General features: G+C 41.3%; 3 protein-coding genes and 1 long non-coding RNA gene across 4 annotated transcripts; 1 reads left to right on the top strand and 3 right to left on the bottom strand.

Moving 5' to 3' along the window:
- Positions 1-9,415: 9,415 nt before the first annotated feature.
- Positions 9,416-10,302, bottom strand: LOC108127855 (uncharacterized). The gene is made up of 4 exons (XM_017245153.3): positions 10,079-10,302; positions 9,874-10,014; positions 9,632-9,808; positions 9,416-9,574 (listed from the first exon to the last, which is right to left on the bottom strand). The coding sequence occupies exons 1-4, from the start codon at positions 10,139-10,141 to the stop codon at positions 9,416-9,418; spliced, it is 540 nt and encodes a 179-aa protein (XP_017100642.3). The 5' UTR covers positions 10,142-10,302.
- Positions 10,263-10,992, top strand: LOC138926716 (uncharacterized). The gene is made up of 3 exons (XR_011443333.1): positions 10,263-10,510; positions 10,566-10,742; positions 10,806-10,992. It is a non-coding gene; the product is annotated as an uncharacterized lncRNA (long non-coding RNA).
- Positions 10,993-11,522: 530 nt separating this feature from the next.
- LOC122321657 (uncharacterized) lies at positions 11,523-12,104 on the bottom strand. The gene is made up of 3 exons (XM_043212492.2): positions 11,969-12,104; positions 11,739-11,915; positions 11,523-11,681 (listed from the first exon to the last, which is right to left on the bottom strand). The coding sequence occupies exons 1-3, from the start codon at positions 12,050-12,052 to the stop codon at positions 11,523-11,525; spliced, it is 420 nt and encodes a 139-aa protein (XP_043068427.1). The 5' UTR covers positions 12,053-12,104.
- A 3,864-nt stretch (positions 12,105-15,968) lies between these two features.
- On the bottom strand, positions 15,969-16,449 carry LOC108127867 (cytochrome b-c1 complex subunit 6, mitochondrial-like). The gene has a single exon (XM_017245164.3). The coding sequence runs from the start codon at positions 16,358-16,360 to the stop codon at positions 16,064-16,066; it is 297 nt and encodes a 98-aa protein (XP_017100653.2). The 5' UTR covers positions 16,361-16,449; the 3' UTR covers positions 15,969-16,063.
- Between the last annotated feature and the right edge of the window lie 5,527 nt (positions 16,450-21,976).

Below are 21,976 nucleotides of genomic sequence, written 5' to 3'. Positions count from 1 at the left end.
GTGGCATCCCATGGAAGATACTCGATTCTGGGCACTGGAAAATCGTTTTCGTCGCTTATGCCCTGGCCGCCCCACTCCATCCACAGAACCCCCCAACCCTGAGAACCCCTTTGGTCACAGGATTTATCTCTGCTCCGCTCTCACTCTCGCCTCGGAAGGTGGCACGTTTTTATGACTTAATGCTAACAAACGCATCCACGTGCCAAAATAATCGTCCGACTCTTTCTGTTGACTCGGCTCATTGTGCTTCGGCTCTTGCCCAATTTTGTTGCCAATACGTTTTAGCCATGTTTGTACAAAACGCAAACGGATTTGCCAATGTTTATGCCATGGATTATTGCGGCATGCGTAAGCCCGTCTATGTGTATTGGCCAACCCGCTGGCCCAAACCGCCTCCTTCCGTCCTCCCGATTTTCCGGTCTGTCTATGTGAGTGTGCGGGATATCCGTGTGGCCAGAAAAGTGGCCAAGAACATAAAGCCACAGCTATGACTATGGCCAGGTGGCTGGGCCGATAATAATAATAATAATAGGCCAGCCACCGGCAATGGCAACGGCCCCGGCAACGGCAAATGGCTAAAAAGCCATCAAGAAATTTATGGTCCAAAACTGTGCTGCGTCAAAGGGGTCTTTAAACTTAAGCCATTTCGTCAGATACCAGATTTGATGCTTCTTTGAAGGGTTCCTTGCCAGCTTCCTGGAGCTGCCAATTAGCGAGCTATGCTAGCTGGGGAACTGGGACATCGTAGTCGTAGTAATAATACGGCATTACAATAAAAAGTGCGCTTGTAAGCTGACATGCAACATTGCAGCAATTTTTAGCAATCAGGGAACTGCTGCAACTGCGACAGCGACAGCGAAAGACGATGACGATTCCGATGACGAATGGAGGAAAGGACGAAAAAAAAAAAATGAGTGTATTTCTGAGACCTAAGCAGTGGCAGCTGGAGCGGAATTGGTAGTGGAACTGGGAGCCAAAGGGGGAGTGGCAGTGGCATGGAGAAAAGAGGGTTAAGAGCTGCGTGGAGAACTCAACAAGAGATTGAGTGGAATGCTGGAAATAACGAAGGTTGCCGCTTAAAGCTTTGACAGCTGCTGCTTCGGCAATTGAATTTCTCGATGGTTGAGATTCCGGTGGTCTTAGTCCCCGTAATACCGACACCAATGGGATTAGATGCCAACCATGCTAGTTGATGGCCCATTCGAAAACAATCAAAAATCGGTTAATTATTCAATAGATGCAGTCTGCAAACGAGGGACACACATTTCGATTCTAGTCTTCGATTCTAGTCATTCTGAAATACGAAAATTTGCCGTTGAATATGCAAGTGCACGAGACGCAATCAAGGCAAGAAAACGCCAGGACCTCTTTTTCCATTTCTTCTAGCCCGGTTTCGATTAATTCAGGTAGTTTTCGCACACACTCATATACGTTGTCATGCCTTCGGGCGAAGCTTTATTTGCCCATTTTCTACTCTTTTCAGCTCCATCTCCTCTGAAAATCATAACCCACTTTATGGAGAATTCTGGCACGTGCACATCGCTGTAAATGAGTTGAAACGGCAAACCGTTGAAAAATAAAAGGGGTTCTGCCCCCGGCCTGGAAAAATGTGAAACCATTTAATTAACCCAGAGCCCTTAGCCACTATCTGGTTGCTAAAAGCATAAGCTGAAAATGGAATTGGAATTGGAGAGCTCAGAATCAACATATAATGGAGCTGGAATCCAAACGGATATATATTGAATAGTTTGGAGAATAATTGCATTGTTTCTTTTTTTTAGGAATATTAAATTTTTTATTAAATGTCAGTGTGCGGTCACGGCGGTCTTAAAAGGTCAAATTAAAGCGTTTTCCATCATTTATTCAGGTCAACGAGAGATCAAATTTTGAGTTATAAATTAAAAATAAGACCTGTTTTTACGATACATACGTATTGTGTGCCTACGTTGTAGGTATTTGTTGACCAAGCACAAAATGTTGTCATCTCGGGCCATCATCTCGGTTTTGATGGTGTTTTAACGACGTCATCCGACAGTTACCGGAGTCTCCATGGACCACCATTTCGTGGTTCCGTTTCAATAAACGTGGAAATCAAAAAGCACTATATCCGAGTCAGATTTCGAGCCGAGTCGAGACAGTAGTTGCCGACTTTACTGACTTCAGTTCAGCTTCAGTTCATTTTGCGCCCCATAGTTCATTTCCTGATGAGTGTGTAAAAAGCCAAATATTACCTGCGGGCATTTCTGTGTGTGCGTGTTCTGGATGGGTGTTGGGGTGTGGGCTGTGTGTGTGTGTCTGTGCGTAACAGGGGCATTATCACAGTTATTCCATTAGAGGACATTTCTGGGGTGATGAGGGCCTCGAAGGGGCGTCTAGCTAAGTCTAACTAAGCCGAGAAGGTGGAGAGGGGGTGTCGACGTTAATGGGTTAACTGGCGCCCGAATCACTTCATTTCATTCGACACATACGGCCGGAGCTTTTCCCAGTGCATCACATGTATGTATGTCTATATGGCTATGTGGTGGTAACACACCAAGGATAATGGGTGGGTGTGGAAGGGAGTGGCTGTCTTTTGGTAAATGGCCTGCCGTATGCTCATTTGTATTGGCTAGAAATACAATTTGATAGTCCTGCTCCTCCTGCACCTCCGACTCCTCATGCTACTGCTGATGTTTCAGTTCTTGCTGCTGCTCCTGTCTGCCTTCAGGCCACTGGGCGAAGGATATTCAGGCACACAGAAAAAATTCCAAGCATTTTCCATCCGCACTTGGAGTCCTTAAAGTCAAAAAGCATTGAAATCATTGTGGGTCAAGTAGGTCAACGCAATTCCTGAGCATATTCAAGTGTCTCTTAAAAGAAATAATCTTTTCATAAATTTCCGTTTGACGCCTTGCTTCCCAAATAAAATATTGATACCGGATTAAGAAGTTAACTATTGCAACTATTTTGTGTGATAATAAAAAGCAACAGGCAATAAATAAATGAATTTAGTTTCTCCCAAAAGAAACTTTCTGCTGAATTTATTTGAATTTAATGGTGAAATTCGGATTTAAAGCTTGGTGATTTAAATACTCTACTGAGCTTGCATTGAATTTCAATGGCTAAAACAAACAAAATGCTAAATTAGGCTAATTTATTTTTAAATAATGGTGTTTAGAGTCTTGAAATAGACTTCAAGCGGTCAACCACTAGAAAATAAAATTTTATCATCACACTTTGTTGGTTTATTGGGGATGGCTTTGTTTTGTATTTGAGTATATTTCTGACCCCAAGTCTATAAATCACTCTGAATAGATTTATAAAGCCATATTTTATTTCTATTTTGTTATTTTTCAATATATACTACTATACTTTATTATACTATTTTCGTTGATACTGCTTCTCAAAGTGAACGTGTAATGCGCTCGGAAAGGAGACTCTTAACATTGTCGAAATTGTCGCTTGTTTACCGTAAGCTCTATTTTTATGTCCTTTTGACAAATAGACAACCATAAAAAGTTGCCATTTTACAGTGCGATTTCTTTCGAATTCAATTTGATATCCCTATATATTTTTTCGCTGTGCCCCCGATACAAACACATTCAGGATCTTGTACGTGTTCATGCTTGCAGGCTGAAAACAGTTAACCAAAGTTGTATATGAGGAGAGTGGGGCAGGTGCTGGGACGAAGGACCTGGCCGGTCCACACAAATTGCGCACCAACGACGAATCCGCTTTCCTCAGTTCAGTTCAGTTCAGTTGAGTTGAGGTGGGTACACCGTTCGCTGGTACACCTAGGTGAATGCGTTATAATAATATGTATACGTATGCACATAACGATGGCCAGAAACAGAAACAGAAACAGACCCAGAACCAGGCTCAGAAGCAGCTGGAAAGGAAGGCACATCTGAAGGCAAGAAGAGCTAAACGAGAAGGAGACGGGAAATGAGAATGTGAAGAAGACGGGTTGGCGGGGAAAGATAAAAAGTTGAAAATAAATTTTTATTGTTATGGGGCACACATACACTAATGCACACCTACACATACAGACAACTCACATGTCCTTCTCGTCCTTGTGTCTGTTTGCGTGTTTGCGACACTCATTTTCTGCAGATGTCTTTTATGTGCGGCTCGTCGTCGGTGTGCGTGCCATTCTCATGCTCCTTTTTTCCCATCCAGTTCTTTTTCTCGCCCCGCCATGCCCCTCTGCCCCCCTCCCCCCCTGGAAAATCCAATGAGAACATGTGTACTTAACATAAATCGCTCACTCATTGAAAACAGTTGCATAAATTCCAAGCCAAATGGAATGGCGAAGGGGTTTCGTGGTGGATATCCCCGAGAAGCCACCAGAAGCCCCCCAGAAAAAGAATCTAGATACGAGATACCAGAAACCAGAAACAGAAACCCAAACCGAATCGGCAACCGAATCTGCTGAAGTTGCAACCTGCAATGCAAAACATTTATCGATTGCCACGCTGCGAAACTATCTATCTATGCACAGTATTTCCACCACCACCAGTACCACTAACCCTACCCACCTGGTTTTTCATACCATTTCCCATTGGGCTAAAGTCTGGGGGCTTGGAGGCAGGAACTCGCACTCGTTCGGCCGCCCCACGTGTGCAGAAAAGTTTTGCCAACAGTTTTAATTTCCCATAATTACACAATTACAAAGCGCAAAGTTTTCAGCACACGCCACGCCCTACGCCTGCCGCCTACCGCCTACCGCCTCCCCGGATACGCCCCATACAATGCCAGTTGCGCGTCAGGGAAATGAGCAGTCACAAAAAAAAAAAGGGAAGAAAAACCGGAAAACTAAAAAACATCAGAAAACGGAAAACGATTTTCATTCAAATGCAAAATCGAAGCTTTAATGCCCTCGAAGGACAATCAGGATAAGTCGTTTCTTTGGCAATTAGTTGGGCCTCCAAGATTGGGGCACCCGTAGCTCTGAAACATAAATCAATCCGAAATATGGGGGTCCCATAAATCGAATCATGTTATTTACTCAGATTTAAGGACCTTCTAGCTACTTTAAAGGCCTAAGGTTATTTAATTAAAAATCCAATTGTAATTTTTACTCCAATTGTAAATTTAATACAATTACTCATTTAATAACAAATATTGAAATCTAATTAAATCTGATTTTTAATTTAATCCTTTGCTTTCATGCCTTTAAGGTATTTAAATACTGTCAGCATTGACAGGATAATACTCCGAGAGAAATCATTGTCAATATGTCCTTAATCAAAAATGAACGGTTGACATGCCGCAATCAAATTTACATTTTGTATCAGGATATATCATCCAAAGCTACTCGTCTATACGATATGGAGAAAGTTGCACTTCGGAGGTAATTAAGGATGATCACAAGGATAAAATTCCGATTGTTGCGTTGAATATTTATGGGATAAATTGCCATGATTTATGGGCAGAGGAGGCGGAGCTGAGGAGAAATTAAATTGCAAAAGTATTTATACCAATTTGGCAATAAATAGTTGGCCATGCTTTCCTAGAACTCTGGCAGGGTATAAGCGGGCCAGGACAACAAAAGGCAAAGTGAGCAAGAGAAACTTTTGTGCATTTCTCGCACACATGGCTAGTCAGGATAGGGAGGAGACACCGGCGGAACAGCGGACGGACACGTAGGCAAAAGTATTTATTGAAAACTGTTACCGTTAGCTGCCAACCTGAGCCACTGCACCACCCTATAACACTATCCACCCTATAACACTACCACCTCTCTGTCAAACACCACCCTCACACCACTTGCCACCCACTGCCGCCATTCACACTTAGTGTTCGAATCGGTGTGAGTGTGTTTGTTTGGTCGGTTGCTTATCGCTCACACACTTGCACTCAAGTGCACATGTGTGGGTGCATGTGAATGGCGATGGGCGTGGCACGGGGCGGTGGTCCGAGGGGTCAGAGCCGAAGGGACCTGATGGAGATACGCTGCCAAATGACAATGCGACAACGCTGCCCGCCAGCGAACCGACACTGGAAAATTATATCAAGGACCCGCAGTCCGCCATTAAAATCCAAAACATCAAATTTAATGGATTTGGCGCGGAATTTGGCTTTAACCTATAATTTATTTAACATTTATAGAATAGAACAGGTCATCTGAATTGAATTTAGATAAAAGGAGTTGCAACAAAACCCATTAAAACAGATGCTATTATTTAAGCCTGAATTGTAAATAGTAGTCCATTAAAGTAAAAAATTACAAAATCTACAAATCTTTTAAATAATATATATCTTGTTTATAAGTTAAACAAATAAAAAGTAGACCTTATCATATAAAAATAGAACTTGTATGTAAACTCAATTTATTTATATGCTTAATGAATTGAAAGTCCTTTCGCTCGAATTCTCTTTCAAAACAAAGCCACTATAATAATTTATTACAAATATTTACGCATAGTCCCAGACTGAAAGAAAATCAATATAAATAAATACTCCAGATATATTTATATATATTTTGAAGATATATATATATTTTTTTTTGAGAGTTTAAACTTATTTTTTGCAGTTCATCTGCGGCGGCGACTGTTGACAGTGGCTTTTGTTGGGATTTTAAAATCAATTGTAAATGCAAGTTATACGCGCATATCCTTTAAATCAGGCAGCTGTCCTGTCGCTGTCGCTTTTTCATTCCATTCCACACCACTCCGCCCTCCGGAGGACTACTCTGCACCAGCCACTGGCACTGTGCTGCTGTCAGTGTCCTCTGCCGTTGGATGCATAATCCCGGGCACTATTTAATTTCCAATTGAAAGGCCACAAATTTATGGCTCTTCTTGGAAACTTGTCCTGCTCCTTCGCCGGCCGAGGAGACAATCAAAAATTGTGCCAACGGATTACAAGTTTCTCTGTTGTCATAATTTATGCCATGCCAATAAAATAGACGCCTCGGCATTGCCCATCAATTTCTCAACTCTGCTCCGGCTCTAGACCCAAAATTTTCAATTCGATGTGCGTAGATCCTGGCCAGCTTGGAGGAGGAGTTGCCAGAGCTGGAGGACTGGAGGCATGGGCGCTGCCACCCGGAGGCAGGAACACCAGTGGCGGCAGTAAGAGATGTGGCAGGCCAACCAGGGCCACGCCACGTTAATTATGCATGGGGTTAGCTGCCAGAGCTCGGGCCAAAGTAGGCCACATGGTTACGAGGAGCTCTGAATGCTGCGCCGAACAGGGAGCTGAGGCAAGGGGCTTCAGGGGAGGATTGTCAGGGGGTGGTGGCAGAGACTGGGCATGGGTTATGTATGTGCGGCATGCAGCGAACTTTTAATCCGCTTTAACTAAAAACATTTAAATTTGCCTGGGCAGCGGTGGGAGCCAACTAGCCACCCACTACCCCACCCATTCATCCACTCAGCCATTCACCCACCGAAAAAATGGAAAATAAATAGAAGAAATATATAAAGCTTATACTCTGCTACGGGGAAAAGTTGTTGAAGCTGGATAACGATTGAAGTTGCTTCGGGGATTAATGTAGAGTGGATTAATGTAATGAAGATGTTCACATAATCCTAACCAAGCTGACAATATTTAAATTTCTCTTTAATGGAATATTTCAGATACACTTTGTGTTTAAAAGCTACAAAATTATGATCGGATTAAGGAAGGTAGCTTATGGAAGAAGGATTAAATTTTTACAGGAAAGATACAACAAGTATGATGAATATTCACTTTAAACTTCGAGTCTTGTATAAACTTAATCTATTTTAAAAGTATTCCCAACTCAACCACAACTAAGCTTCATTATATGGAATAAAATAATAAGCATTTACCTTGGCAAGAAGTCATTACAAATTAAATTTGATCTTCTTTGTCGCAAGGATTTACCTTTTCAACCACGAATCTTCAAATTGAAATTAAATCTTGAAATCGATTTTGTGGCTGCGGATGGCTGACGCATATTTGATTTGTAAACTTTTGCCAAACTATTTGACGGCTCAGTCGGACGGAAAACGAACTCAATTAAAGGATTGAATGCCAAAAGCTGAATATCTGCGTGAAATATTTAATATGGAAATACTTTTAATCCTTCGGCAAACAGGCAGCCGACGGGCGTAAGACAAATGTTTTTCTGCTGTCAATGGCAAGCACTCCAAATATTTTATTGATTTGTTAATATATATTTTGTGATTTTATTTGTTCTTTGTCTTGGATTGGGGATGTCTTGGTATGAACCCACACCACCCACATAGAAAACAGAAAACTCATCCTGTGTGCGAGTATGGAAAATTCTTGTTCGATACGGAATTTCAGCGATTTGTATTGCCTGCTGTCTCTCCTGATGTTTTTGTTTTTTTGTGGAAAATCCCAGCCCTCCCCCATTTTCAGTGCATGGGTTGTTCGGTTTCCCGCACATCCATTCCATTTTCTTAGCCTTTTCCGTGACGGCAGTGAGTGATTTTTTTCTAGATTTACCAAAAGCGTATATATTGGGGGGAGGTGTCGGTTTTTTCCCCTAATGAAGGACGCGCTTGAAAAGCCACTGGCTGTGGATGTGGATGTGGCGGTGGCTGTGGCCGGGGAAAGGGGTGAGACTTTTGTGTGCTAATCACAAGTTGCAGCTAAGCTGCTTATACAACTTGTTTCGCAGTGTAATTTGCTTTGCTTTTCCTTTTTTTTTGTGGCACACTTCCTAGAACAGCTCCCAGCCTGGAATGGTCAAAGTTGGTAGCTGGAACAGCTGCAGAGTATTTAAGAAAATTTCTTTTTCCGCCACTTTAACTTTGCCACTCCTAGTTCGACCAGGATCAGCCCCACTCCTTGTTTAGTTTGGTGGTGTCAAGCATTCTTGGACAACAGATTACAATAAACAATTTTTCATGGCATGAACAAGAGAAGTAGCAGCAACATCGACAGCAACAGCAGCATTGGCGCCGGCCAACAGCAAAAACAAAAACCAGAAGTCAGCCACAGGACAACCACAGGATCGCAGTAGCAGAGTCGGGGCAGAGCTGTTACAGCGCAGCGACCGAGGGCAAAGTAGAGACCATAACTTAAAATTTGACAAATGTATGTGACACTTACAATTAGTATAAATTGACTGGCGTGTTGAGTGGTCACACACACAGAGACAATCGACTGCGAAATAACAATGATACCATGCCACACGCACACACCTCTCTGCAGAGGTGGATCCTCCACTCACCACCACCCCCGAATGATCTGAAAAGCGCCGCCCACCACCCACCGCCCACCAATGTCATACTATGAGTTTTCGTGCTGGAAAACCGCACAATAGGACGAGTGGAGAGCGACAACAATGTCACGGCATCTGCTATTGTCAGAGCACAATACGCCGATTTGCATTACTAGTGGCGAGGGAGGTTCAATAAGTTATGAGTCAATAGAGAGATTACTTTATAAGCCATTTTAAATATATTCAGAACTTAACAATTTCCAAAAAAGACTAAAATTATTTAAAAAACAAAACAGATCCATCGATTTTAAGAACAGGAACTTTTTTAATAAACCAAGTGGTATGCAGAGCATACTGACCGTGATCCACGGGAAAAACGGCAAGGACACCATTTTCATTCGGAGTCCAGTTCCACAATTGTAGCACTGATCCGGCCTAGAAATGGAACAAATATAATATTTAAATTTATATTCTCTCATCCTCCAAACTCACCGGATACGGGCAGGTATGGTTGAAATTGGTAAATGGCTTCAAAAATGAATAAATCAGGTTGGGTATGAAAAAAGATCTGCGATTCTTAAAAAACTTGCAAACATCCATTGTTATGTCATACATGAAGGGATGCCAGCCGCCGCTTTCGCGTTTCAACATTTTAAAATTTATTTCAATCTAAAATTTTTAGATTTAAATCTAATATTTTTAAGGCTAAAATGGTTATTGGTCTTTTAGATTACCTCCGTTATGGTCTGGTTTAGAATGCCTTCAATATTCATCATGTTGTGTTTCCGATCGATGGCTTTGATTTCGCACAAGTTCATTTTGCCCCATTCGGGCGAATAAAAGAAACATTTAAGAGAGTTGAATTTGTAAGAGCCCTTGTCAATTATAAAATGTAATATTAATTTCAATCAAGTAAGATTTCAATATAAAAGGACTAACCCTGATAAAAGCCACACTGTTTAGCCACAAAAGATAGATATAAACTTTGTGTGGCCTGGCCATCTTTTGGAGCGTTACTGACTTTTAGTGTAATTTGTGAATCTGCTACATTTCCGAATCATTAGTCCAGTGACCTCATCCCTATTATTTTTTTAAAAACTCATCAGTATCATTCAGAGCGATGTCGGATCCACACATACTTTTCATTTGTCTAATTTGTTCAATCTTTTTTGGTTTTAGTCAAGTAATTGGAATATGTCTGAAAAATCAAAAAAATGACTAACATTTCAGGCTTCCTACAAATTTAACTCACTGCACTGTTCGGTGGCATCCCCTGAGGTGGGAATAATTAATCTTTGTGAAATCAAGGCTATAGATCGATATCATAACAAGATGAATATGGAACTTATTTTAAAGAAGAACTTGACAAGAGTAATACCAAATATTATATTTTATTAATCGGAAAATTAATCTGTATACTCTTTAGTTTGAAATGCGTTTCCGAATGGTGAAACGTGAAAGCGGAGGGTGGCATCCCTTCTTATACAACATGAAAGTCGACGTGTGCAAGTTTTTTCAGAACCCCAATGCCTTTTTCATTCCGAACCTAATCTATTCATTCATGAAGCCGTTCACCAATCTTAATCACACATGCCCATATTTGGTAAGCTACTTTTTTGGAACATAGCTATAATTGGTTAAGAAAAATAAAATTAATATTATTTAGGCAGGCTCTGTTCTTGGAATGTGGGACTTTACCCCGAATGAAAAAGGAGTTTACGGAGTATTCCCAGTGGATCATGGACAATACGGCCTTCACACGGATTGGTATGGTAATAATGCTCCTATGATGCAAATCAATGGATCTGTGTTGTTCTATAAGTAAATACATTTACAATGTTCACAAAGGTTAATCATAGCTGTCTATATTCGGTACCTTGGGTATATAGTTTTGGGTTAATTGACCTTGATGGCTGGAATTTTAGGCGGAATGTGCTTCGATTGTCAAACTTCACTCTGAACGAAAATTGATCGAAAATTCCCATTGCACTACGGGCCATATGGTCTTCACACTAACATTTATAGCAAGAAAGTACTTCGGATGCATATCAATTCATTTGTATTGTTTTTTAAGTAAAAATTAGGTAGATTTATCTATAATAAATCTGATTTGATGTCTGCTCAAAAGTCCATTAAAAATATGAGTAAGTTAAAAGTTAATGTACATATAATTAGGCAGAAGGTTATCAAGATCAATGGCAAAGCCACGTGTATAGGCTTATTCGTTATAAATTTTGGAACCCGATGTTGCTAATTTTGAATTTTAAATCTATGTTTAAATACTAATACTACCATCTTATTTATATTTCATTTAAAAAAACCAACAAATAAATAGTGCAAACCCATTAAAAATCTGAAAGACTCCGACGGAAAGGGGGATAATTTACTTAAAAAACAGTACAGATCCATTAATTTGTATCATTGGGAGCTTGTTTGCATACCATTTTGTATGAACGCCATACTGGCCGTGATCTACTGGGAATACCCTTATAACCCCAGTTTCATCCGGAGTCCAGTTCCACAAGCGAAGAACAGATCCAGCCTAAAGTTTAAGAAAGATTCAAAATGTAACTCTTTACTTATTGATTTGGTCCCTTACCAAATATGGACAGGTGTGATTAACGTTTGTGAAGGATTTCAAAAAAGAATATATCAAGTTGGGTATGAAAAGAGACCTGGGATTCTTGAAAAACTTGCACACATCCACCTTCATGTCGTATAGAAAGGGATGCCATCCACCACTTTCACGTTTCAGCAATTTAAAATGAATCTGAAACTAAAATATACATTAATTGTAAAATATAAAACAAGAATTATGTTAAAAATTACCTGGTTTATGGTCGTGTTCAAAAGTCCTTCAAGGTTTATCATGTTGTGATATCGATCGATGGCCTTTATTTCGCATAAGGTCATAATACCCACATCGGGAGATGCCACAGAGCATTGAAGGGCATTGAATTTGTAGGAGGCCTAGAAGTGGAGTAATGGAGTAATGCTACTTTGTTTAATTTTAGAAGCTAGAATACATGACTAAAATCACAGAACTTTAACCAAAATAGACAAACAAAAAGTGTATGTGACCCGTACATCTCCCAGCTCCAACTGAATTCTATTCCCATTGTTTATGAAAGTAAAAGTATAATTATATTTTAAATGGCTTGTCTTTTAGACATGCTACATTTATTTTGTGTCTATTTTTGTAGTTTTGTATTTATATTTTTACCATGTTGAGGCTAAAGTACAATGGAGAGGAATGTAATCTGGTTCATCTGAAATTTTTGCTAAAAATGAAAAATGCAAGGTAATCTTGAAACACCCCACTCACCTGGGCAGGTAATAATAAATTTATTTGCCAACTCTCGCTACGCGGACGGCGTTTCCATCAATTTATGCCAATTTCAGCGTGTTCGCCCGACTAAACCGTTTAAATATTGATGCAAATTAAATTCACTATTTTGGTAAACGGAGGTACAAACTTTGTAAAATGAAAAACAACAAACAATGCAACCGATGCTAAACAAAGTATAAAATAAAATGCAAAAACTCGACGGAAATTGGCCGAAATTTAGTTTGCGGTCATCCGAGCACGCATCAAGTATTCATGGGAATTCACGATCGCCCCTCGCCCACCGCCCTGCATATATGTGGATGTGGGTGGTTGGGTGGCTGTGGGTGGTGTTGTGTTGTGCGTGGGCTTCTCAGTATTTACTCCATATACAAATATATCATCCAAGTTTAAACTGCCGCAAAGGCTAAGGGCAATTGCTTTTGACAGTTATGCACAAATTTATGAGACAAAGTGCTGAGAATGGCGGATGGTGATGAGTTGGATTCTGTATACTGGGGCGGAGGCAGTGGTAACCAGAGCGTGCTTGTTTCGTGGTTTCGGTGGTGCCGGAATCTCGAAACCACCACCATCCCCAAGAACACATATGCCAGTGCCTAAACTTTAATTGAGCGAATCTGTGTGGGGTTTCTAAGAAATTCGACAAACAGCACATCACACACTCCTACGTGGACATGGCCGAGGTGAGGTATCAGAAATTACTTACAATTCAAAACAAACTTTTTCGCACAGCAACCTAAATTTGTAAGTCAACAATGGCGTGGCAAGACGGCAGTCCTGCGGCAGGACTCTAGGACGGGGCAGGGCATGAGTGGCCTAAGCGTTAGCCGAAATCCGAAAATGTCGCAGAGAAAAACCAAGTTTGCCAAATAATAGAAAAAGTAAAAAAAAAAATAAGGAAGATGTGGAAGGACTTGAGAGGCTACAGGGCAAAGGGGGAGGGGCAAGGAGCGACTGCAAAAGTGAAGAAAAATTGTAGAAAACTTTTGCTGATTTCGCCCAGTGCGCTTCATTTATTTCAACGATTTGTTGCCAGGCCAGAAGCACTGGCAGAAGCTGAGAAAACTGAACTGAAGCTGAACAAAAAAAAAAAAACCTGAAAAAGAAGCCGAGCTCCGGATTGTGTCCAAAGAGCAGCTGTTTTACTTCTTGATGGGTCCTCCCCCTTAGCCACCTTCCTGGCCCGTTTTGGCCATTACACCTCCCACCACCCTCCCTCTGACTTTATCGCTTGAGTAAGTTGCCGCTGCCTTCCGTTTTATAATATTATAACGTGCGTTGTTTGTGCTTGAACAATTTTTCGGCGTTACCTTCGCCTCTGCTCTTATTGGAAAATTGCAAGTTGTCGTCGTTGGGTCTCAACAAAAGCAACAATAGCAACAGCCTGGCTGACACAGGAAAAAAAGCATAACAATATCTGTAACATGTCCTCGGCTCAATATGGTCTAGTACACTTTTTCAGAAAATCAAAAAATAATATAATTAATGCGCCAGTCCTGTCAATATTGTTCGACATAATGGGTTATAAAAACGTTGTTTTAATTATTCATACAACATATATATTTTTTCAAGAATTTTAAATATGGAATGACCATAATTTTGAAAAGAATTCAAAACAGACTCAATATAAGCAAGAAATAAATATTAAACAGGAATATATTCATTTAAATTTTAAAAATATGGTTTGATGCTAATTGAGGTTTATTTTTGAAGTTAATTTATACTTCTGAAATGAATACTTATGGAACTTTATGAACTTTAGTATCACCCTTTCGGTATACCTCTCATTTTCTTACAAACCAAATATTTTTTGGGGGGTGTTACCCTTTTTTTCTTGGTGCAGCATCATCAGGCCCTACAACAACACACCCATAGGTGGCAGAAAAGTTTTCTCGGGAGTTTTGGGTGGCAGGTCCCGGGCTGGAGTTCAGCAGGAGCGCATAGGTAAATACCTTGCAGATTCTTATTTGAGTTGCCAGTTTGAGTTGTGTTGCTAGTCTGCGCAAGAAGTTTGAACAAACTGTTTGCCAAAGCAAGGACTCAGCCATGTATGTGTATGTGTATGTGTGTTTGACCGAGTTTGAATTCTGGGTTTCAAAAGAGCGTTAGAGGCCATTCAGAGACAGAGAGAGCTACCCTTTATCGGGGGGAACTATCTGGCAACAAAAGCCGAAATGCCGGCCATTTGTTAGTCTAACAAAAAGCTCACAATTGTTGGGTTTATCTTTGCGGCCATCGGCAGAACACTTGCTTTTTATTTCGTTCGCATTAATTGCCAACTTTAATCGCCATTCAAATGAGAGAGACCGGGACCCAGCTGCCGCTATTTTTAGTCTCCAACTTTTCCCCACAAAAAGGAAGTCAATGTTTTATCACAAAAAAAATTCGGATAAAAATTGAATTTTGTTCCACAGAATCTGATCCCAACTAAAAAAGATAAATCAGGCATGGTTGGTATGGTTTCCTAGAAATGCTTGTTGACTTTGAATCGAAACGAACCAATAGCAATAGTATATAATTTATTAATAAACCATCAGAATGATAGCCATCTGCAAAAACATTTCCTTTGAAGAGTCAAGAGAGTGATCAATAAGATTTTATCATCAAATGCGATTGCAAACTTATAAATTGCTCTGTAGAATTTGATTTTAAAGCTGTGATTAAGTTTATGTGTCTTTTGATTTCAATATCCCTATTCAAAAGGATAGTCGACCAAAAAGCGACAAAGACCAGATGTATCATGATATGTAGTATTTTCTAATAAAAGCTTGGCAAATTGCTTTCAGGTTTATTGTCTGAAGTGGTTGCAATTTTCGGTGGCCCACCACAGCAGGTCCATTTGCGGTTCGTTGACGCAGTTCGTTCACCTGGCTCACCTTCGTGCGGCAGGACACAAAACGGGTCACAAAACGGGACAAATGCATGCATAGGCTGCAGCATTTTTCGTTTACGCTGCTCCTAATTTTAAAGTATCCTTCAAGGGCTCGCTGCCCTGCTCCTGCTCCGGCATCCATTGCTTTTTGCAAATGCTGTTGCTGTTGTTGCTGATGTTGCTTTTTTTGCTCGTTATATGCGTGTGTGTGTGTGTGTGCAGTACAATGCTTGCGTGTGTGGTGTATGTTTGTGTCCTGCAAACATTTGCAAAAAGCGACACACGCTGCAAAACTGCACAATGAAGCCGCCCTGGCGCCCCCCTCCATCCACGCCCCTAATGCCCGCCGTTCTTCATATTGTTGCCGCTCCTCCTTGTTGCTTAACAAAAAGCATTAACACAATGCAGGCGCAGCATGACGGGGCCACGTTTCGGGGCCACATTCCCATCCACATCCGCATCCTTCTCGTCCATCCACCACCACCTCACATACAACCAGAGTTTCAAGTTAGGAGGAGCGAAATCAGGAGCTTTTCGGAAAGCACCAGAAAAAAAAGTGACAGCCCATTTTGAAAATTAAACAAATTTTTGTGGGGGAAAAAAGTCCATTAAATTATTATCTTAACAATAGCTCCTTCTCTTTTATTAATGCAGAAGACTCTCCGCGAACATGTTTAAAAATGTTGAAAGAGGACCTCGGTATCTTCTACTTTAATTTGTGGAAAAGATGATGGGCAACGCAATGATCCAATTCTCCAACAAAGTCGAACAATTCCTCCATGCAGGTCTCGGTGGTCTTTGATTTTGAATTTACACGGTCGTTGCAATCCTCCAACTTCTTCAACAGCGCCTTGATGTGGCCCTTCTCCTGGCACTTCTCTCTCAGCTGGGCCTGAGGATCAACCAGTTCCTCCTCCTCCTCTTCCTGCTTTTTCTTGTCCTTGTCCTTGGACTTGTCGGCAGCTTCGACTTGAGGCGTTAAAAACCAGCTTCTAAAGGCCATTTTTGAAGATGCGAATAGTTGTTTTATGTTTCACGAACGATTACAACAAGAGTCAAGAGTGTGAAGTGACAGTAAAGGATAAGGTATAGTACTTTGAATACTTATACAAATCGAAATTAAAGTGACCTCAAACACCTCTTTGTAAAAAGATAAAACCTATCGATATAATAGCTATTACTTGTTACCAAAATACTTTATTTTTCTCTCTGTGCAGGAGGAGCTGTGAAAACAAAAGAAGTGCAGCCGGCCAGGGGGATTCTCCGCGGGTCGTGTTATGTACCGACATTGTCGTACATAGAGAATACGACACTAGGAGCCCTCCGAAAAGGACCTGGTCTGGTGGGCGTCACTACGGTGGGGGTGGTCGGGGAGCGAGAGTGCAGCTGTTGCCGGCGGCGTTGCGTGGGACTTCCGCTGAAATGTAACCACACCACACAGGAGGAGGGAAGTGGGGTGCGACGAGGATTGGCGAGGGGGCTAGGGGCTCGGGGCATCCGGAGATATAAGCAGCCCCAACGGACGGACTCGGACGAATTTGCAAGTGCACCGAAAACAAAAGTGTGAAGCTCCTGGAGAGCCTAATGCCACTAAAGACTGCCATGTGACTTTAAGGACACTAGTCTGAAAGGAGCTTACTTCGAAAGTGGATTTCGCAACAATTGTGCAACGTGAAGATGCATTAAAATTGTATTAAACGCTCCAGAGCTTTGTCAGTTTTAAGCAAATACCTAGGGCTCTCGAGCATAAATCAAGTTTCCAGAAGCTACTTAATCAACTAATTGATAGAAGACACAATATTGTCGAAATAAAGTTACACATTAAGGCTAAGTTGGCTCCCTTTTTGGTGTGAATTTTACGTAAGTGATGGATATTGGTTTCATTTTCATTCAATAATTGGAGAAAGCCAATTAAAGGTTTGATATGTATATGAGCTATCCGAAAATTAAACTTCTTGCTTTGAAAATGTCTCTTATTTCTATCTTTTCAATAGATACATCATGGGTGTAATTTTATGAAATAAAAGTCTAAAACGTTTAAAATCAACTCTTTAGAAGACACAATATTGTCGAAATAAAGATGCAAATTAAGGCTAAGTTGGCTCCTTTTTGGTGTGAATTTAACGTAAGTGATGGATATTGGTTTCGTTTTCATGCAATAATTGGAGAATGCCAATTAAAGTTTTGATATGTATATGAACTGGAAGCTATCTGAAAATTATATTGGTTCCTTTGAAAATGTCTCTTAAATCTATCTTTTCAATAGATACATATTGGGTGTAATTTCATGAAATAAAAGTCTAAAACGTTCAAAATCAACTCTTTAGAATGCTAATTACCTTTAAATGACACTTAAACCCCTTGAAATCCCCTCTGGATTTTGTCTCACTGTACTTGAATGACATGCAGGAGTAGGAGTATGAGTGTGAGCTTGGGATCGGGAGATGGCGTCCTGGCAGTTGCAAAGGGTAATTGCTAAGCAATTACCTTCTTGCCAAGATTAATGGTCATGGAAGCAACTTGAAAATGCTGCCGCAATGCTAACAATGACCCCAACACATGACAGCCAGGTTCGGGCTTGGAATCCGACCGGTAGCTTCCGGTTCGTTCGGGATTTCACCTTCTCTTTTTTCATTTTTTTTGGCATATCCTTTCTACATGGTACATATACTTTTTTGAGGCATAGCCGTGGGATAAATGAGGGAGGTGTATGGCATTAATTAGATGCACAGTGGGTGTGGCAGCAGCATGTTATGCCACACACTTTGCGAAAGCGGTGCAAAAAAGTCTCAAATTATGCAAATTACTAGCTCTCCTCGCTGCTCATCGCCGGGCTTTCGTCCTTTCGGTCATCGGCGTTCAATTGGCGGGAAAAAGACAAACACAGAGGGATTTTTTTTTGTGTGGCACGCCCCAGCCAATGGATTGTTGTTTCTGTAATGGCTTTCGATTTTTTGTTGGCTCACGTCCATTTGCAGTTTTGTAATTCGCACCGGATATATGTATTTTCAGGCATGTTAAACTGCAATCCCAATCCACAACACCGCAATCACCGCCGTGGACCCACCGCGGCGAGTCGCAGCATCGGAATCGGTGGCATTACCGCACTCTCCCCCTTATCCACCCCTCTTTGGTCACCCACTGCGCTTTACATAAATTATATTTCCGCCGGAAAAATTAACATTTTTATGAATTTCCTTTCAGCAGACGCGCATTGTGGTGGCAGAAAAAAAAAAAATAAAAATAATATAGCAGCGGAGAAATGCAGTTCGGCAAAGTAGGCGGTAGCCGGGGAGGGCGTGCCGCTGCAGTAGAGTGCACATCATAAGCGGAAGAGGAAGAACCGGAGAAGAAGCAGAATCAGAGGCAGCAACACGCACACTGGCACCAAAGACTTTCTCCTGAGTTTTGCCGTTCTCGAGGCCTCCTTTCTCTCGCAAAGCAAAACAAACCTCCCATTTATATTTTTTTTTTGTGAAGAGGGGTGCTTTGGGAATGAGTTTGAGGGAATTGCAAAGGGGAAAACTGCGAACTGAAAATGAAATGTTGTTATTGAAATTGGCAAAGTTTTATGTGCACACTTTTTACATAGAAATGTGGCCATGACTTGCTGCCGCTGCTACTGCTGCCGAAAAATGTTTCGCACTACAGCCGGAGCACCCAAAAGTCGTTGCCTTTGCCTATTTATGCGCGCCGAGCTTGGAATAGAGCGATTCTGGCTCACTTTTTGCGGCTCTATCTCGGTTTTAGCTGCTTTTTCTTTTCCATTTCTTTAGGTTTTTACGTTTTTTATTCATAGATTGTTTTGGTTTCTTTTTTTTTTTGCAAGTGATATCCGCACATTTGCGCCAATGTGCCGGCGCTGCTGCGTTGGTGTAAAATGGCACAATACGCCAGCAACAACAGCAATGCCAGAATAAAGTGCCAGGAAACACATTTAATATCTACGCATAAAAATAAAAGTCTGGCAGCCGGCAATGGAAGTGACCAAAGGAGCAGCAGCAGCAGCAGCAACAACCTAACGCAACGGACAACGTCCAGTCCGGTAGGCAGCGACAACTGGACGTAGGCAGGGGGCTGGAGGCGGGAGGCAGCGTCAGGAGGAAAAGGAGAAAGGACGACGTCGTCGGTTGAAGGTCTTGTTTATTACGCTCGCATAGCCAAATGCATAAATTTACGGACCGATGCGTGCAAACTGTACAAACTTAAAAAAAAAGCGCCAGGACGATGGCTATGATGGAGGTGAAGAAGAAGCAGCCGCAGCAGAGAGCCGGAGAGCTCCGGCTGCAAATGAAAAAGCGCCGGAGAACGTCGGACGGGGGCAACGCCAACGGCGCAGCGTCGCAGCGGCAGAGCAGCAATCGGAGCAACGAGCACAAAAGCCACAACCAAAGCAACAGCAACAACAAAGGCAGCAGTAGGAGCAGGAACAGAAGCAGGAGCAGGGCCAGCGGCAGGAGCAAGAGCAGGACATGAAACAACTTCCAAGCCGAGGCTTACATGCACTGAACAAAAGAAGAGAGAAAGGTGGCTGCAAGGTGTACACACTCGAATTTAAACGATAATGGGCAACATGTTAGTACAACGTTTAGGCATAAAAATATAAAGAAACTAAATATAATTAGGAGTCTTATTGGTTTTCATGTTTTAATTAATGAAACTTTTATACATATTTTTAACTGGCGTACTAGGCGTATGAGTAATATTTTATTAATTAGCTTATCTCTGTTGGATAAATAGCTAAAATTGTAGTTAAAATTAATGTAATAATAATAATTTAGTCATTTATCTCAAAGGCACCATTATTATGTGGGCAACTTTAAGAAAGAACGTCTACAAAATGGTAAGTGCAACAGGTGTACGGGGCGTATGAGCAATTTTTTCAAAAGTTCTTTTTTGAAAATACAAAAAAATCCATTCTTGTTGTCTTATATATAAACAGATAAATATTTATTTTACTAAAAATTTTGTTATATTTAATATATGTATATATATTTTATAAAAATTTGCAGCATTAATATGATATAATAGGCGTATGCGTAATATTTGCGAATGAAGGCAATTCCATTTTTAATGATAGAGAAAATGGTACCATCATAATTAAAGCCCAATATTAAACAACAAGAAACCGCCAAGAGTTAATTTTAATTTTAAAGTAAAGTTTGTAATTGAGTAAACGCAGCCCGCAAATATTATTTTACAGGAAAAGCCAAAATACGCTGCACTTCTCACCGCAACTGTGAATATATGTATGTATGGAGGGACTTTTTGCCTGTAAGTATGCATGCTGAAAATTCAATTTTAATTTAAATGGGAAGCAAATACTGCCAAACATACGCAAATACAGTGCCCATACATGCGAATTGCATGGAAATGGAAAAAGATTAGCCGAAGGCAACTACTAACATTGTGCCAGGATATTAGCATAAACCGACTCGTATTTAATGTGTAATTCCGATAATTAAAGGGGAAATCTTTCACCATCTCCTCCTGCTGAGACGGCGTTAAGCCGAAGACAAAACACTTCCCCATTTCTGGCAGTGCATTCGGGCCAGGCCAAGCGAAAGAAATTACGCAAAAGCGAAAGAGATAAAGGGAAACGAAAGTGTGCGAAACAAGGCAAAAGGCGATCGAGGAAATGCAACAGAAATGAGAATTTATGTTTATGAAAATATTTTTACCCCAGTCAGCTCCGGCTTATGAATATGCATGTGAGGGGGGCGGGTGCAACGGGGGGCCTGTGGTGTCGGGAAGGTCCTGCCAACAGGATGTGGCAGTGGATGCGGCAGAGAGCTGAAGGTGTATATTTATTAGCAGGCTGTGCACAGGAAGCTGCTAATGTGCTTGCCGCTTTGACTGCCAGGCTGTGGGGCAATAACTGCCTAATGGTGTGTCATTTGTCTCCCAGCGAATTTGCGGGGGCTGTTTGGGGACTGAGGGGAGGGCGGAGGTTGTCCTGGGGTGCCCGAGGGGTGCTTGTCACAGGTCTCAAGTCTGTGATGTGAGAGGGGCGCCTCATCATGCAGCGGCGCCTCACAAAGCTTTATTAGGCGCTCAAGGACTAAGTATTTAAGTGGAAACTTTTGTGTTATCCTTAGCTTTCGAGCTTTTTTCTAGTCGGAGCTTTTACGAAATAAAAAGCTCTTTGTAATTATAGTAAAATTTTATAGCTAAGCTTCGGAAATTTCCCTCCTAGTCAGAATTTCCCGCTTTTGCCAAAAACACAACCAAATATCCCCTTAAACTTGAACCTAACGCACTTTACCGCCCATTCCAGTTAATTTTTTCCGTAGTCCTTTAGCTTCCTTTTCCGCTCCTGCTGATTCCTCTTCCGTTCCTGCCGTTCCCAAAGATTGAGTCTCTGGTTTTGGCGTGGCTGGAAATACATATTTAATAATTCAAAGTTGACTGCTATAAAATCTCAGCGGGTGTCCGTATTTCAGGGCGGTAATTTCACATTGTTCGGCTTGCCTGCCGTACGCCTCAAGAAGCTGGAAATGAGCAAACTGCAGGCCTGCCAGGCAGGTGGGCTGCCCACAAAATCACCTTTTCATTCACCCCGCTATACGCATAGAATCGAGGTAGATACGCATTGGCCAAGCTTAAGTTACACATATTG

This window comes from Drosophila bipectinata, chromosome 3R, assembly GCF_030179905.1.
Source record: "Drosophila bipectinata strain 14024-0381.07 chromosome 3R, DbipHiC1v2, whole genome shotgun sequence".
In the NCBI taxonomy this organism is placed as follows: domain Eukaryota; kingdom Metazoa; phylum Arthropoda; class Insecta; order Diptera; family Drosophilidae; genus Drosophila; species Drosophila bipectinata.
Note: the sequence above shows the minus strand (reverse complement) of the source record. Positions and strands in the feature narration are given on the sequence as shown.